Source organism: Poeciliopsis prolifica, unplaced genomic scaffold, assembly GCF_027474105.1.
Source record: "Poeciliopsis prolifica strain line A6 unplaced genomic scaffold, Auburn_PproV2 SCAFFOLD007, whole genome shotgun sequence".
Taxonomy (NCBI): Eukaryota; Metazoa; Chordata; class Actinopteri; order Cyprinodontiformes; family Poeciliidae; genus Poeciliopsis; species Poeciliopsis prolifica.
In genome coordinates this window covers 5,830,972-5,849,376 of record NW_026562382.1, presented here as the reverse complement: position 1 = coordinate 5,849,376, position 18,405 = coordinate 5,830,972, and the positions used below count along the sequence as shown (strand labels likewise).

The 18,405-nt window shown below is 36.0% G+C and overlaps 1 protein-coding gene across 5 annotated transcripts in view; it reads right to left on the bottom strand.

Annotated features, from left to right (window-relative positions):
- The window catches only part of il1rapl1a (interleukin 1 receptor accessory protein-like 1a), a 188,448-nt gene that overhangs the window by 101,361 nt on the left and 68,682 nt on the right, over positions 1 to 18,405 (bottom strand). For 4 of the 5 annotated variants that reach the window (XM_055031848.1, XM_055031851.1, XM_055031849.1 and 1 more), the window contains exon 3: positions 8,982 to 9,267. In XM_055031848.1, the coding sequence (XP_054887823.1) occupies positions 8,982 to 9,267 (286 nt within the window). The remainder of the gene's footprint in view (positions 1 to 8,981; positions 9,268 to 18,405) is intronic. The other variant, XM_055031850.1, reaches the window with a different exon arrangement.

The following is an 18,405-nucleotide window of genomic DNA, read 5'->3' as shown; positions in this document are numbered from 1 at the left end:
AAATTAAGATATGATATATGTTCTATATGTTCTATATGTTCTATCTTAATTTCTATGTTCTCTCTCTATCTATCTATCTATCTATCTATCTATCTATCTATCTATCTATCTATCTATCTATCTATCTATCTATATCTATATCTATCTATCTATATATATATATATATATATATATATATATATATATATATTATATATATATATATATATATATATATATATATATATCTTGCAAAAATAATTGCAAAAAGGTCAAATGTGTTCAAATGTGTTCTATTCATTATATATATATATATATATATATATATATATATATATATATATATATATATATATATATATATATATATATAATGAATAGAACACATTTGAACACATTTGACCTTTTTGCAATTTAGTTAATACAATCAACCTTTTCCAGAGAGGAAATATGAATTCATGCTCTCCAGACCATGGAACCCTTTGCTCTTAATAACGAACTAAATTTGTCATGCTTATTCTGAAGTATTTCTTGATTTGGAAGTGATTTTCTAATGTTGACCTTTTCTTCCGCTTTTCACCATTTGTCAGTTAATTGAGCAGTGTGATATTTTAGAGATATTTACTCCATTGCCGTGTTTTTGCACTGCATTTTTCTTCAAGCTTTTTTGCTCTTACATGTCTGAAGTGTGGACTGCACACTGGAATGATGATTATCTCTGTTATTTCATGCTTGTTTTATTTTTGCTCCCCATGCAGATGCAGATTTAATTTGAGTGCTCTTTTTTACTAAAGTCTAAAATCATCTTAAAGGAACTGATTAAACCTAATAACTTGGAGTGTGAGTGAGCCTCTGCGTTAACCCCAGGGTGGACTGAAGCCCAGTCCATAGTGTACTTCACTTTTAACTTCAATAACAGGCTCCACCACCCCTAAACATGAGCAAGCATCTATTTTTCCCATGCAATTATATACATTACTAATAGTCCACACAGGGCACTTGCCTACTGAGATCACTGGTTTGGGTTCTGAAGTGTTCGGGGGGGTCAGATTGTATGAGGTGAAAAAGAAAAACAACAAAGCTTGTGGACAGTTCTGTCGTTTCCCCATTGTGGATGATTTATTATTCAGGAACAACATGACACAAGTATTTGTATTCTTGTGACAATTATTTCATTATTTCTTCTTCTAGTCTTCTAATCAGACTTTTTCTAAAACCAGCAAACCACATTATTGCCGCATAAATAGCCTACACTGCATTCACCCATTCACACACTGACGGTGGCAAGCTATATTGTAGCCACAGCTGCTCTGAGGCGAGACTGTCTACGATCGGCACAGCTGAACCCTTTGACCGCCACCAGCAGGTAAAAGGGTCTCAGTTGTTGTGGCCAGGGGCACAGCAACAGAGAAGGATTTGAGGGCATATTGAAAGTTGTATATATCTAAGAGGAGGTCGAAGCGGTTCACGTATGTAGATGCCGAGAGAGGCATGTGAAGACTTTGAGAGAAGCACTAGATTTCCCTCAAACTACAAACAAAAAATGTCCAAATTCTTGTTCAATTTGTGAACCTGTCTGGACATGAAACTGTAGGTAAATTAAGACAAACTAATCACATTGTGGAGATGATCAGATTTTTTTTCTTTTTTCACCTGCTCTGATAAACAGGAGATAAACTTTTTAAATATGCAGAGCATGGCTCCATGCAGCATTGTGGGAAGGTGTCGGTGGTGCCACTTGACTGACAGCCAGCTGGGGGTTTGATGCTCGGTCCTGTGGTGTCTTTAAAATCTGTCACATTCTATTTGAGTGTGGCTGCTTTGGATATTTGTTAGCTCTTCATGGTGGCTGTAATTCTTCACACATTATCACCCAAAAGTGGTGATAATGTAATCATAGGAAGGAATTACGCATGGTTTCACCCCCTCTGAAACACTGACTCATTAGCAGAATTATTATAAAATAATTTATCAGGTGAAGCAAAGAGAGACTGTAATAAAGACAAAGGAACTGAGGAAGAAAGATGGATGAATCTGAAGAAATGCTACAGACCCTAATGTGCGATACACTGAGGGAAAAAATGAGGCACAGAAATAAAGGAGATTCACGGTGAGCACACAGAGATTACTATGCAAATGAAGTCACCTTCACATAAAAACTCACAATTAGACTTCAATTTCAGAGAAAGCAGACAGAGAAGGACAAAGATAACCATTCACACAAAAGCACAAATACCTCACGCACAGCACAAACAAACATTTTAGTTAATCAGTTTGCTTTCAAGTCTTTTAAAAGAGAAAAATGGAAATTTGGAGACCTTCAGTGAAAAGATCACTTAAACATTACTACCACAGGCAGTACATTACACACGTATAGCTAAAGGTAAATGGCACAATTTATCATCAAAGCTTCTGCATTGAAATTAATACAATGAATATTGTTGTTTTTACAAATTTAAGTAGAAGTTAGGAAATTAAAAAGCACTTGGCAGTCAAGAGCTACCTGACATCTCTTGATGCACAAGCAGTGGGAAAAATGTCTTACGTCAGCAATGATTCTCCGCAAGCCAACGCCTACAAAAGAACTGAACACATGCAGAAGGCAAGTTACATCTGGCTCCGTTAGCTATGGCTTATATACTGACAGGAATACCACAAAAGCAACTTGGATAAACTGCTAAAACTTTGTGAAAAGCCAAATATGTTTCTTTTGTGAAAAACCGACGTCTCCTGTCACTGGATATCAGAAGAAATCTGCATTAAAATATATTAAGTGCCAGAATGAGTACACATTCAGAGACAGTGCTATAGAGTCAGTCAAAAACACAGCAGTCTCTTATCTCATCCTGCATGTGTTTTTCAAGTGTAAATAATCCATCCTGTTTTCAGAAGGATGGACATTACCCTAAAAATGCAATGGTGCACTTGTTTCATTCAGGTCATATCTAATATCATTCAGGCCATTGCTTGGTCGGCTTCCTTGGCAATTGGCCACAGAGCTTCATACACAAAGATTAAATGTTTTCTTAATCTGTCTAAAAAACAAAACTTAAACAAATGAGGCCAAAAATAAGCTCTCTTTTTCTGAAGCAAGAGGCTAAAGATAAGGGACAGATAACATAAAGGTTTCTTAGTATTTGTAAAATCAACAACACCCTCAACATTAAAGTAAATTTGCTCCATTTTATATTTTTTGCTCACATTAAAAGTTGGACTATAATACATAATCCAGACAGTTAATCAATTTTAGATTCTCGATTAATGATTTATTAGATTAAAATTAGATCCGTTTGATTAACCAATATGTCAGACCTTCTTTCAGTGTTGCAGCGTGAACGCGTTCCAGCAGAGGGTGGTGCTGGTCATCGTTAAACAGAGCCAGATAAGACTGGAATAAAGAAGGGGGGGCCATACCAGAAAAGTGAGTGAAAGAAAAGGCACTTTATGCAGGTCTGATTTGAAATATAAACACATGACAAGCTCTTTAAGTTTCACCTTAGAAGCGCTCATTCAGCTGTGATGTACGATGAAAAATTACGATGCTATGATGAAGGCAAGGAAGTGAAGACACAGTGGCAGAAAGGCAAAATGAAAAAAATAAAGAAATAAAAAATTGTAGCATGATGCCAAAAAACACAGTTTATGGTGAGAGCTCTGGTGAATAAATTCACTTCATGTAGTCAAGTTTTAAAATGAATTTGAGAGCCACGATGGCAACCTGTTTGGAAGCACAGCTGCAACAGGTAGCTGGACTGAAAGCACAGCTAACAACTTTATGTGTTGTTCTCACCACCGACCTGACAGCAAAGAGCTGGAACACAGTTATTGTTCACTTCGTTGAGATGGAATCAACAGAGTGAATGAAAAATTTTACCCTTTATGGTATGGAAAAGATAGTCAATCTTTTTGATAAAAGAGAAAGCTCAAGGTTTAAAGAAAACTTGAGCTTTCAATTAATTGTTCGTCAATTGCCAAGATTAATCAACTTTGAAGAAACGCTGATAACTTGCATCCCAATTTGTAATACAGAAAGTGATATAACATGGATTGTCACTTCTATGGTATGCCAATAACAACATCTGAATAAACTTTAAAGTACAGCTTAAGGGATATAACTAAGAAAAAGTAGAAATGTAAAACACTGACACAGGAAATCACTACAAAAAATGATAATGTGTTATAAATATAGCATTTCAAAATTTCTCCACTTGCCTTAATTACAAATAAAGTCAATTGCTATTTCAGTTTTGATTGATATTTTGTTGCAACACAAATTATATCTTTGCCTGTTTGGCAAAGCCCTCTGATTTATTTCTGTAAATTTAATATGAAACGCTCAGTTCTGTCAAATCTGTGTTCAGCCCTGTGTGTTTTGGTTGCCTACTTTCTTTCAATTCCTCTCATTTTTGGACACACCTCATTTGCAGTTTGGCCATCACCACACTGATCCAATGGAAATCCCATCATTGCTGTCCAAGCAAATCCATCTCTGATCTCAGTTCTTTGAAATTCATTGCTTTTGTATTTTTTTTTTTTTTTATATATTTTGAATTATTCCATCTCAAGCATCCTCAAACACATCACCACTCTTGGCTTGTTCTGTCTGTAAAGGGGCACTGAAATCATATTCTACATCAATCATCTGCAAAGGTAACTCCACCACTGCTCATATTTAAGCATAATATCATGGCTGCTAAAAATCCTGTTTTTCTAAGCACTTATTGATGAAAATAATTGTCTACCAAAAAATTGGTCTCGGTCACTCAAACAATAAACTCACAAGCCATTTGCTTTGAAACCAGTAGGTATATCTCAAATTGTCAGCAGTGGTCATGTGAGGTGAAATTGTGGGAAATACTTTATTTGACGGGTTGTGAATAAGACTGTCATGACATCATCATAAACATTTACATTATTCAAAATGCCTTTGTTATGACAACTTGTCATTAACCAAGAAATCATGATCTGACATAAATTTGTTATATAAGTATTACTGATTAAACTTTAGCTTTAATAAAATAAAGCTACATAATTTTAAAAGTTTAATCAGTAATACCGAATGACTTTATGACAACAGTCATAAATATTCATGAAGACTTACTCATGTTCATGACATATCATGTCATATTTATGACAGTGTCATGACAGTCTTATTCACAACCCGTCAAATAAATAGCAGAGGTTGCATTGTGGATTTTCTTGAGAACAGGTGAAAGTATTGTTTTCCAAGCAAACCAGTTCCAATCCGATGCTTATTGCTGCAGGCTCTGACTCTATAATCAATAACCCGGTGCAATCCTGGCTCCAACTGTGAGTTGGACATAAGGAAAAAAAAGACTTTTGTCCCCAGCTGGAGAGAGAATCACCAACAATCACTCAAAAGGTTAAGAGTGCCTTTTTTAAAACTCTGGAGTTAATTTCATTTTTGGTCCCCTTAAGTTGAGACAAATATGGAAAAGCATAGCAACTTAATACTTTGAAAGAGTCTGATTATCTGGTGAAATTCCACACGCTGACCACATCATGCATCACAGAGTTTGGAAAAGTTAATTTACTGTTATTTACAGCCATCCTGCTGTAAATAATATGTTTGTGGTGACCTGTGATCTTGTTGCCATTGTGAAAAATTGAAAGACCTATTATTTTTAAAACTGTCTATACCTGGTGTCTATCTCTAGCTATCACTGGGAGAAGGATAGTGTGCACCCTCGACAGGATGCCAGTCCATCATTGTGCTACACAGAGACACAAAGGATTATTCGTGCATACTCACACATCCAAAGGACTATTTTAGAACCACCACTTAGCCTACAGTCATATTTTTGGACTGCAGAAAAAAGCAGAAGTACACGGAGAGTGGTTGCATGGAGGGAGAGAACATTCAAAGTCTACGCAGAAAGACATTAGATTTTAATTCAGGACCTTCTTGTTGCAAATACATAGTATAAGCAACTGTACCACCTTGCTTGTCATGTTCAAAACTGTGTTAACAAATAAAAATGGGAATATTAGTACATCTATTTTTTATAGAAATTCGGTATTGTGGAAAACTGTGTGTTAAAACCTTCCTCCAGGACTGGAATGGATGATATATGAGACCGGCTGCAGTGCTGAGTAAGTAAGACAAGCGAATGACGGCTATTGGCCCCTACTCCTCATCAGGACAGACAGCTTTGGCCGAGCTGTCCTGAAAAGCTATAAAAGCCTCCAACAACACAGAAGAATTCACTGCATTTGTCACTTGTTGTTTTGAAAATCTAGTAAAGTCTGAAAAATCGATAAAGTGGTTAAATTAACACGGATTTTTTCCGCTCATCCATACAGTCAGCCATGTTTCTTGGCTCCGCCCACTTTTCTATTATTTTTCAAAATTTGCCAGTGGAGAGGTTTAGTTTTCAGAGAGGGTCAGTTCCATTTTGAGTGCCGACAGTGCTGATAAGACATCCTCTCTGAGTGCATGTTGACTGCTCTGGAAACTGCCGGATGTCACTTTGACGTACTTCTCAGACATCCAAGATCGTTCAAAACTGAATCATTTACATATCCATCCAAGGTTTGCATGTATCACTCACTTCTAGATTCCTAATACAACATTCTTTCAGGGTGTTCAATTTGAGATTTAAAATTTTGGTCAAAATTATGTGAATTAAATATGATATATTTCTTGGTTGTTAGGGTTATGTTTAGAGCTGTAGTGATTTATCAGACTCAGACTTGGGAGGTTTACTCCTATTGAGGTTATTGTGTGAAAACCAAACAACACAACCCCTTTTGCACACTTGTAACTGAATTGTCAAGTCTGTGTATGCTACAGGCTGGCTGATAAAATCACTGCCCAGTCGGGATAAAATAGGAAGGAAATGGAGCATTTTACATAATGCTCAGTTCATTTAAATAAGCAATTGGAAACAAACATTAAAAACGCCACTGACAACACTGAGCAGGATCCATTTACAATGAAACAGCAAAGGAAAACACATACACTTAAAGTAAAAATGCCACAGTTCAGTGATATGCTTTGTAAAGGGTTGAACAATCCTTGATCACAAATTCAGAAAATAATACCACTGTCATTCAGTGGGCATGTTAGATTTGAAAGATTAATGTGCCTGCCTCCAGCTGAAAGGAGAACAAACCCAGCCTCCTGGTGTTTACTTCATCTCCACTCTAACTTGAATTATTATGCATTTACTGTACCTTTAAAATAGTAAGGTTAAATTATGTTTGTTTGTTTTTTTGTCACTGTTGTATTGTTATTTATTAAAATACAAAAAGTTTAGAATCCTTTAATGGATTATTTACTTTTTTTATCCCTAGCTTTTGATGCATCTTAATCTGACTCCAGACAAAATGCACTATTAATGGAAGTCAAGACAAAACGGCTAGAAATTGTACATCATAAATTAGCCATGCAAAAGTTCCTAACTTTAGCCTGCATAAACATAAAGGATGAATATGCATCAGGCCACAGTGAGGTCTATATGGAAACAAAATTTGTATGAGATGGATCAATTATGACAAGTGCAAATGTTAAAAGCAAAAGGTGTTTCTCTGATCTTTACCGTGCAGAAAAAGAAAAAAAAAACAACAATCTAAAGAAAAACTAATTAAGATCACAGAAATGTAACAAACTGAGTTTGTTACTCAGTGTACATGTGCTATTTCCACTCAAAGCCCATCATAAGTCACACACATAATATGTGATAATACTTAAAAACATTTTTCAGAATCAAAACGTTTATAGGAAATAATATAACAGAGGCTCTCATTGAAATAATTGTTGACCTAAAGGTTCTCTTCAGGTTGAGTTACTGTGTTGGTCTAAATCATTCTCCAAAAATACATTTATTTCCTTGGAGTCAAAGGTTACCAGCATTCTGGCATTCCCTATTAAAGACTAATGCATTATTATGTAAAGTACCCATGTATGGAAATGTGATTTCTCACCTCTCCACCCCCCATTTTTCTAATACAAACTGGACATTTTTCCTTAAATAATTTTGTGCTGTTTATAAAAAATCAGTCTAAAATGTGTGTTCTGTTTGCCTGTGGTTTTGAGGGAGAATTTTTACTTACTTGCCTCAACTGCGTCTTCTCAAACAGAGTAATTTATTTCAGCTGGGAGGTAAATGTCCCAGTCTTCTGATTAGGGTATCTGAGAGAAATCCCTCTAGCTCAACAAATGCAGCTGGAGAAACACAGAGCTGGAGGCAATTTTTACAAGTGCAGCTATGCACAGAACGATGGGATTCCCTGAGTTTCACACTAAACATTTGAACAAGGCTGAATATTTGTTTAATAAACTGTAAAATTGTTAATTTAGCATTAGGCACTACCAAAAAGTATTTTCTTTTATGTCATGTCACGTAAAATTGCAACAAAATGAAATGAAGTTTGTGGTTGTAACATAAAATGGGAAAAGATTATATCCACTGCTATTTGTATTTCACTTTACTATTAACAATGGGCATGTCTAAGTTAATACCAGTAGTTTACTATCACACTCTAGGCCATAAACATAAGAATAAAGTTATTTTTGTCTGGCGCTATTGAGTTTTTGCATAAGTAAACTGTCCAAGGAAAAAACCGTTAGATCATTTTACTCAGGCCATTTAATTTTTAAGTATATAACACATTGGGTTATTGTTTTCGGCATTTTTCTGAGACTAGCAGTGCTTTCTGCTTTCACTTTAACTGTTCACCTTCTGACGGTTTTTAGTTGAGACTAAATTTGAACAGAAATATTGCAGTGAAAGCCAAACATTTTCATTTTTCTATTGACACCGATATTTGTAGAAGGAGGCTGCGTCATATTTTATTGTACTTTTTACTTGTACTTTTTATGCCATGTATTACAGTAATTACAGCATATGTTCTTCAACCCTGCTCGAGTCTGCTTTTTATGAACATGGGCTTGATGCTTCTCAAGAGCCCAATAGGAAAAGTCAACAAAATTAAAACAAAGTAGTATATCTAAAAACTAATAATTTCTTACTCTTACCGTAAAACACATGAGTAGAGTCCCACATCTTGAAGGTCAGCAGGTCTGAACCAAATTGCATCCTCCTCCTTGCTCATGCGCACTCCATCGAAAGAGATCGGTTCTTCAAAGTCGGTGTGGCCGAGGCCAGAGCTGCGGTACCACATGAGGCTAAGGCCTCCGCTCTGGGCCTGGCTGTAGTTGCTCCGGATGTAACCATAGAACAGAGCGCACTTCAGACGGACTGCCTCACCCTGCAGCACCTGGTACTTCTTGTAATCCACTGACCAATCTGTGCAGCCGTCTACTAGAAAAGAGAACAATAAAACATATGGAAGACTTTCAATAGCAGGTTATAAAAGTAAAAAAAAAGAAGTTTTTTTCGGAGCATGAACTCTGAAAAATGTTTAAAGAATATAGAAAGGACCACATTGTCTTTTGTCTAAATAAAAGAAAATTTGAAATTTAAAACAGTTAAAAAGAATATAATTATATAGAAATGTCTATTAATTTCTAAAAATTGTTTTGGTTACTTAAATTGCATTACAAAATCTGGTTTCAGAATGTCTGATTAGACTAAATTTAGAGAAGCAATATTACCTAAAAGTGTGGCAAGTTTTGCTGATCACCATGTGTTTCAAACATACTTTTCTGTCATTTTTGTCTCAAGTCAAAATAACGGCGACAGAACAAGACAATTTTGTTTCCTTGTTTTTCTGTAAATGGAAATTTACTGTGAAAGATACACTGACATACACTGAGTCAGTTCCCCTGTGCCTATTTGTAGCATGTTATTCACTTCACTTTCTTAGTAAACCAGTTCATATCAGTTGATTTATTTACTACGGAGTGTTTTTGATTAATTATGATAATAAGTAAGCATAAAATGTGAAATTAGCGGTGTAATTTTATTGAATCACATATTTCACAATACAACTGAATTGCGTTAAGGTACGGTGAGGGATGGGGTATAGGTAGAGCTCCAACTGGTAAATTTTATTTATGAGTTGATTGCATGTAATTGCTTTGAATCATCAATAGCCATAGAAGGTATAAACCTGAATAATAACTTTGCTAAGAAAAGTTCATACTTCAGCACTGCAAAAGTAAAGAGTTGAAAAATAAACACACCGGAATAAAAAAATTAAATCAATATTTAACTTCAAGTTAAACATAGTTTTTAAATTCATCTGTGATTGCAGCATTTTTTGATTGCATTGTTGACTGTAGCTTTATTTGCAGCATATTTCTATTGAATTTGTTGTTTTCCATGTGTTTAGGATTTTGCATCATTTATATGTTTGTGCCCATTTCCAGAACATTTTACCATTTGCATCTATCTGCTACCGTAGTGTAGTGGCTGCTATTAGACAAAAATGCTGCCCCTCATGGGAAAGCTGTTTAAATCCTTCTCAAGCTCCAACTGTGGCTTGTGGCTTAATCAATTATACATGCCACTTGGAAGTTACTAATTTCTTCCCAAAAGTAGCCATAAAGTGTTTGGAGGCAACTGTCACATTTCACAAACTATTCATTATTTTCTTGTTTATTTTTTATTGATTAATTCTCTGAAACAGCTGCCTCAGAAATAAACTGCAAAGCTAAATAATATAATCTTTTCAAAGCATGTTAGATCATGACATTTTGAGATAAAAACTTTTTATATGTTACATAGAAATATTGCAATGACACTTTGGGAGGATTGCAGTTTTACTGTGTAATGATGTGAAAGACACATTTTATGCCCTCACCTTCAATCTCAACTTTGCCAGCACACTCGGAGTATAAGATATCTTTACCTCTGCAGAAAGCTTACGCACTCACATGCAATATTCAAACATGCAAGCACTGTGACACTTGGGATTTAACTGTACAATATCCTCAAAAATGGTGCCAGCCACATCTAGCTGCTGGATATAAATCAGATTTGAGCAGGGTACAAAACAACCTCGGTAAATGGGAATATGCCACTATGTCTCTCAAGCAAGATGTCTATGGCCTGATGTTCACCAGCTCAGCAATTACGCATAAGAGAGTTTGCCCAACATGTTTTGGTTGGAGCACTGCTGCAATGAAAGAAGAGTAGCTGATGCAACACAAATGAAAAGAAAAAACAAACAAAAAAAACTTATGTGACACTTTAGCTACAACAGCAGAACAAGATGCATAAGGAACGGCTACAGTGGCTAAACAGACGGTCATAATGACAAAATGACCTGCTCTTTTTCATGCAAACATGGCTCCTTCACATCCCAAGCGACTGGATTTTAACCCACAGCCAGCTATCACTCTCCAACTAATTAGCTAACATTTGTTTATCCAGCAGGTGTGTATCAGAAAGCGTGTATAACCAGAGACTAGGAGAGGGAGACAGAAGAGGCGATGCTGTGGTGAGATAAAGTAATAAGAACCCCACTGCGTGCCGTCTGTGAGTGATACAGAGCCTCACAGGGACAGCTATGCTAGTAATTAATACTGTTAATTACCAGGGAGGTATAATATGTGTGAGGGAGAAAGAGTGTGTGTGTCTATTTGCATGAGCGTGCATTCCCTATATGAATGGTTGTCTGCCTCAGTAATTACTATCGGCTTTGCCACCAGTGTTTGTGTGTGTGGGTGCGTGCACTTACACACACAGGAATGTGAAATAAACTGAAAGCGGAAGTGTGTGCGTGTCGTAATGTGAAACACTAATTATTCTCCCTTACATTAAAGTAGATGCAAACATACATGTGTCATGTGTTCACCTAATACAGTTTCAATAATTATGTTTTGATTAACTGTTGTGTGTCCTGCTTGTGATCACTATCAGCAATATGGAAAGGCCATTGTTTCTAATCATGTCGCTCATGTTGCGCTTATTTTTGGAAAAAACTAAATGTTCATCTTTCTGTTTGTTTTTGCAAGTATAATTCAGAGTTGGGTTGATGGTAAAGCAGTTGAGGAACTCTCATCATTTCAAAAATTTTCACATTTTCTCTGAGTCTCGTCTTTCTTTTGGAAACCCAAAAATATTGCTAAATAGACATTTTATTGACTGTCAACACCATAGGGCGACTCAAAACCTACTTTATTACTGACTTCAAAAGATTATTCAAGTATTGATAAAGCAGAGAGATAACCATATAGCTGCACCTTTAAATCTGTGGTGAATTATAATAGTTACAGGACATCACACATTGGTGGAGTAACATGTGCTTCTAAAAATATACCTCTGTTATGCTCCATTATGCAGCTCAGACAGGTGGCTTTTGATGGTTGCAGACTCTCCAAAATGCCCAGCTCCAAAGGCATCGGTTCTGATAGAACGACTTAATTCTCGTGATCTGTTCCCGCTTGGTGTGCTTAGAAAAGAGGCAGGTGCTTCTTAAAGCAATGTTTTAAGTTCTTGAATGAACTAGATGCACTATGTTGTTCCTGATATACATTTCCCATTAGACTTGCATCACAGGAACTAGACAGAGCTTCGAAAGCCAGACTTAACTTTGACAAAAAAAATAAATAAATCTTGCCTGTTAATATCATAAAATCTCTTGACATAATTATTACTATTATAGAAGGAAAATGAGATTGTCCTCATAGAGACACTGAACTGAGGACATTCATTTCTTCTCTGACATTGTGGTGAACTTCCTCTAAAGACAGCAGGTAATTCCTCTGCCTCTCTGCATACCAATCTTCTAATCAGTGGAGGGAGAAGACTTCATTCATCCTTCTCTTTATTCACTTTCTATTACACTAATTGATATGACCTCTGCGCCAAGCTTACCAATCTTCATTTTTGCCCTTAGTGGCAAAAGAAGCTTCCCTGCTAATTCAAAACTAAAGAAAACATTTCGTTGACTGGCAAGCAAGTGATGCATTTGCTTCCACTGGCAGATGTGTTTAGTCCAACAAAACAACTCGGCATGCACTGAAGGTAGGCATATGTTAATGCACACATACGTAAGGAGACCTTTCATTTCTTATGGCCATTCCAAGTGGAGTTGTGCAAAGCAATAGCATTTGTGTGTGCGTGTACGTGTGGGGGTGTGGGAGGGCATATTTACGTCTGAGACTCAAAACGGTTTTATCAACTCAATTAGAGGCTGACATTTCCCACATCCCCATGCTAGGCAAGAAAATCAATGCTTACCGCTGCAGGAATACTGCAGTCCCCACCTTTCACTCTCTGCTGCTGACAGCTTGCATAAAACTACACACAAATACAGGATCTCATGCTATTCCACCCTGGATTCCTGAGACGTTAAGGATTTGTAGCAATTTTGCTCAGCCATCCAACAAGCCCATGGTGTGAAAAAGTGTTTCCATATGGACACATTCCCCTATGGCTGTCAGTCTTCTGATTCTTTCTGCAGGGCTGTTGGCTGCAATGCTCCTTTACCTGTGATTGCTACATCCCATGATATATAAGGTAAAGGTGGAGTGCAGTTGGTACTCAAAAACTCCAAGGTGGGGACGTCATAATTCAGAAAAATGTGCAGGCACGTGAGCGCTGCAGAAACCTTATTACATTCAGGGGCAGGACAGACCTGTCCGTCACTGTGCGACACTAAACCAAGCCAATAAATACATACCCTAGAGCTTGAATAAATTTCGTCTCACACACACTCAAGGAGTTGCACAAAGAAAATGTGAACCCACCACAGCCAGAACTCCAATCACAGACTGGATTTTGTGTTTCTTCAGTCAACTCCAGCTTTCTCATGATCGTTATTTTTAACATTATATTATTTTTGTTGTTATTTTTAAAATTATATTACTTATGCAATGCATTGTTTCCTGAAACTCAATAAAAAATCTCTCTTCTCTCATCATTCTTGCTCTTCGGATAAAGTTGAACTATCAGATATTTGGTAGGCGATTGGGCTTTTTCAATTATCTGTAGCTGAATCCATTCCAGAGAATTACTTTTCTTTGTCATTTTTTGCACGTTCTTTTCAGTAGACTTCACATAGACTTGCAGTCTGATGTTTACATACACTCATCATTGACATGAATTTGACATAAACTGAGGAGGTTTAGTGACACATTTATACTTCAGCGATTAATGATTAAACAATTTATCTCAATTATCTGAGCTTAATGTGTACATATACAACTCTGCTAATATTTTTAAATGAATGCATAGCTTATGAACGTTGTATTTTCACTGAAGAGCAGCTTGATTAACTGTAGATGAGTGGATGTACAGCTCTTTTTCAATTGTTTTCATTACATCGTGAGTGTTTTTTTGGGCATTTTTGAAAGCTAATTTTTAGAACAAGCAGTCAAATTACTTTCCATGAGAATGAGATTTTAGAAAATAAACATCTTACATAATCAGCTACAGAAATGGCAAAAAAGACCATTGTTATTTGCTAAAGAAATCCAAGTCTTGGCAATGGCTAATTATGAACAATAGAACTCAATTATATTCTCCACAAGTGCTTGCATGAAACATGGCCACCACTGAAGGTAATTGTGCAGAACGTAAGGTAAATTAGTTAGCCTGAGGATAAGGTGAAAACCTCTACAATGATCTTTCTGCAAATTACTTGATTCTCCAGCATTGTCCAAATTCACATGGAGTTCTTTGCACAGACAATGTGACAATGTGCATTCTCACTTTAGTCTTTAAAACAGGCTTAGTTTCCAATCACACTTTGGTAAATTAGGCTTGATATTGTCTCTTTGTCTTGCTCTTCTTACTTAATCCTCAAGATTACTCAATCACACATCAATAGAGGTGGTAAAAACCGGGGCCTAACTTGCAGAATCCCAGCTGCCTTTGTGAATCACAAGCTCTAGACTTTATCTCAACAGGTCCTCTGTGTGCCCTGCCAAGTTGAATCTGAACGTGTCTTTGTGGCTTCTTGACCTTCAAATGAAGGTAAAAGAAATGGTGGAATAATAAAACACGACCATTAATATGATGGTATCATAAAAGTAAGATTTGGACTCCATTCTTTAAACCTTTAAAGTGAACTATAAATAGCATATTACTTTAAAATGTTAATCTCACCTGAACAGGTTTTTAATGTGCTTGTATTGTTGCCTGGTTAATGTGTCTTAAGTTGAACATCAATGTGGAAATAAGGCCAAAGGTGATTTTCAGATTTTACAATCACAGACACCTGGGAGAGACAAATGCGTGGATATGCATTTTACGTTCTGTTACATTTATTTGAAAAATGGTTTTATTCAAAGTGACTCAGACTCTAAAAATAATTTTATGCTGGGCTGTTGTGGAACAGGGAACAACTGTAAACTGTGACAAAGTGCCCAGGACAGAAACTAGAAATAAATCAAGACTTACAGATATGGAAAGTGCAAATAAATAAAACAAAATTTTTGCTCATTGTGAAGTCAGTCCTCTTTGCATCAACATGTTTACAAAAGATACATGGTTACATACCAGGCATCAGAAAAGTATCCGGACTTCTATTACCAGGGTTGCAGTGATGTATCCAGCTAATGGAAGGAGACAATGCAAAAACTGGATTTACTAGCAAGACGCGAGCTGAAAGTTTTGTAATATTTTGGGAATGTAAATGAGGCTCTCTCAGTTTTCTCAAATTAAGGTTTTTTAAATTACAAACTCCTGAGTCCAGATCTTACAACTCTATATCCCTTCGTTTCCCCACCTGAATTTCACGTATGAAGACGGTAGAGCTCGTATTATACTCTCATTGGTTTTTAAGAATGTTAACTACAGAGGACAAACCTGCAAAAAAAATATAAAATAAATAAATAAAATAAATTCACCCAAATCTAAGTTCACAATTTGCTTCTTCAGTTTAAAATAAATATGCCAAATGTTGATACAAATAACATTTCTGAATGAAAAGGAATAGTTCGAAGAAAAACAAATCTCATAATCTGCTCCTCTCAATAGTTCATTTAAAATAAGCAACACAAATCCAATGCTATCCCAATTTTCATATTCCCACTAAATTAATGAATGCAGAAAAAATCTTGGATTAGGGACCTCTCTCTCGTCTTGCTACTTTATAATTTTCTGGGTTAAAAAATCATCTTCTTTCACAGTTTACCACGGTTCATTTATATGCAAATGGGAATAGAAGCCTACAGATAATTTCACTCCAAAGACCATAAGCGACCTTTGCTCTTTATCCACAAAATACAGGTAGATCAGGAACATTAAAATACTTAAGATTTTTTTTTCTATATCTTGGTCTTTTTTTCCAAGTGAACGACAATTATAGTGATTAAAATATATGTGAAAATTTAAATTATATTTCTAAGACCAAATTTAACACCGAAAGACTACTGAAAGATAAATGAATGTATGTCGTATTTTTTTAAAAACCAAATCGGTTAGGATAGGGTCAAATATGAGCATGGTCAAGATACAAACGACATGAAGGTATCACAAACGCTAATAGTCTCCAAACTGCAACATTTTTGTAAACCTTAAAACTATGTAAAAGTACATCTTAATCCCCTCTAACCCACCTTTCAGCACCATTAGTAATAACTGTTGCCATTTAGATGAGATTATACATTTTTGTTAATCTATTTTATGAAACCTTGTTATTTTATCTCAAGTTAATCACACTAGAACCTCATACCGGCCAATACCTAAAACATGGATAGAAGAATTAAATACACAAACCAATCATGTTTGTGTACGCAGTGCTCATATCCTCCCTCTCGCTCTCTGCTGAGCTACAGCTTCTTTTTAAAAAGTAAATATTGTTCATAATTCATAATTTCTGTAATATGTGAAACATGTCAAATACCTTGCAAATGCTTGTTAAAAACATTTTATTTGATCTTGTTCCCTTCTTTATTATGTTTACTACACACTAAAAATGTGCACAAATGGGAAAACAGAAGGGTAATTAAATAATTAACTATGCTGTATACATGTCGAAGCTCAGCTAGCATTATCTACCAACTGCAGGTTAGCAAAAGAGCCAAGCAACAATTGGTATCAGTTTTCTGATTTCATCCATTGGTGCAACATTATCCTCCTGTGTTTACTGTCCAAGACTGAAGCTAGCGTCTCTTGACGTCCTCTAAACTGTCTTTCACAGATAGGTTAGCTGTTCTTCACTCTATTTTCTCCTCTTCCCTCTCATTATTCTTAGATATGTTTCGGAGAAAAAGGCAGTTATTAATTAGTTGGAAATGAAGAACAAAAATCTAAAATTTTGACATAGAACATTTAGTTACTTTGCTGATAAACAAAGACTTTGTCTAAAAAAAAACACACATTTAAATATCATGCATGTGCTCATTGCCACATTAGTCAAAACTTCATCCAATGCTGTGATACATGACATCAATCAAATCTTTCATTTCTCTTCAAGCCTGCTCTGTTATTTTCTTCCCTGGTAATATTTGTTGTGCTTGCAATCTAAATTGTGCTGTAATGCAAAACAATGCTGCATTAAGCCACAGAGCCCGCACCTGAGGACCATAGGAAAGATATCAGAGAAGTATGGGGAATTGCTGCAAATCTAATTTCTGTTGGTGGATGTTGACATTTGCATACATATTGGCAGAATAATTTTCAAATGCAATGTGGAATTTAAAGGAATAAACCAAAAAGAAATAATACCTAAACTGCAGCGAATCCTCAGCTATGAGATTTAGCCCAGGGAATCAAAGCAGGTGCATTGAAAGCATCAGCAGGGAGATTTGTTTGCTGCTAAACCAATGACAGAAGTCTAATAGCCTAGAATTGCACACCGGTCAATTTATTAGGTACACTTTTCTATTAAAAATCATGGACCCTTTCCATTTTCAGACAGATAGTCTGTAGCATAGTTTTAAGAAATGTTGCAGAAGTTTAATTTCTTCGTTATGGTAAGTCTGTTAGCTTACAGGAATGTGGTATTTTGCTGCTATAGCCAGTCTGACTGATTGTGTGTTCAGTGACGGTATTTCGCATACTCTGCTGGTAATGAGTGCAGATAGGAGAGATTGTTGAATGTCAATCATACTGCATCAATTCATCCTGTTTTATTTTAGCCCAGGCGACAATAAGACATTGTTTTAACTGAATATTTTCTCTTTTCTGCACCATTCTTATCAAAAACATCATTGAAGATTCAAGCTTTGTAAGTACTCAAAGCCAATAACTATGCCACATTCAAAGTCGCTTAAAATCATAATTTCTTCCCCATTCTGATGCTCTGTTGGATTTCTAACAACTTCACTTTGATTTAACAAGAAGTTGAACAGGTGTACCAGATAAAGTGGCCTCTGAGTGAAGAGTATTAGAAGCAAAAAAAAAAAATCCTCCAAGTTTGCATGAAGGTGACAAGCATGTCTCTAATGTTCCAGGCAGAAACCAGGGTGAGTTTGCTGCCCTTGACCAAGTTCAGCGCAGCTCATTCAGATCCCTTTTAATAACTCTCCAATTGACTTCAAATTAACCAGAACCCGTTATAGTACAGAAATTTTCCCTGTTGTGCGCTGAAAGGGTGTCACT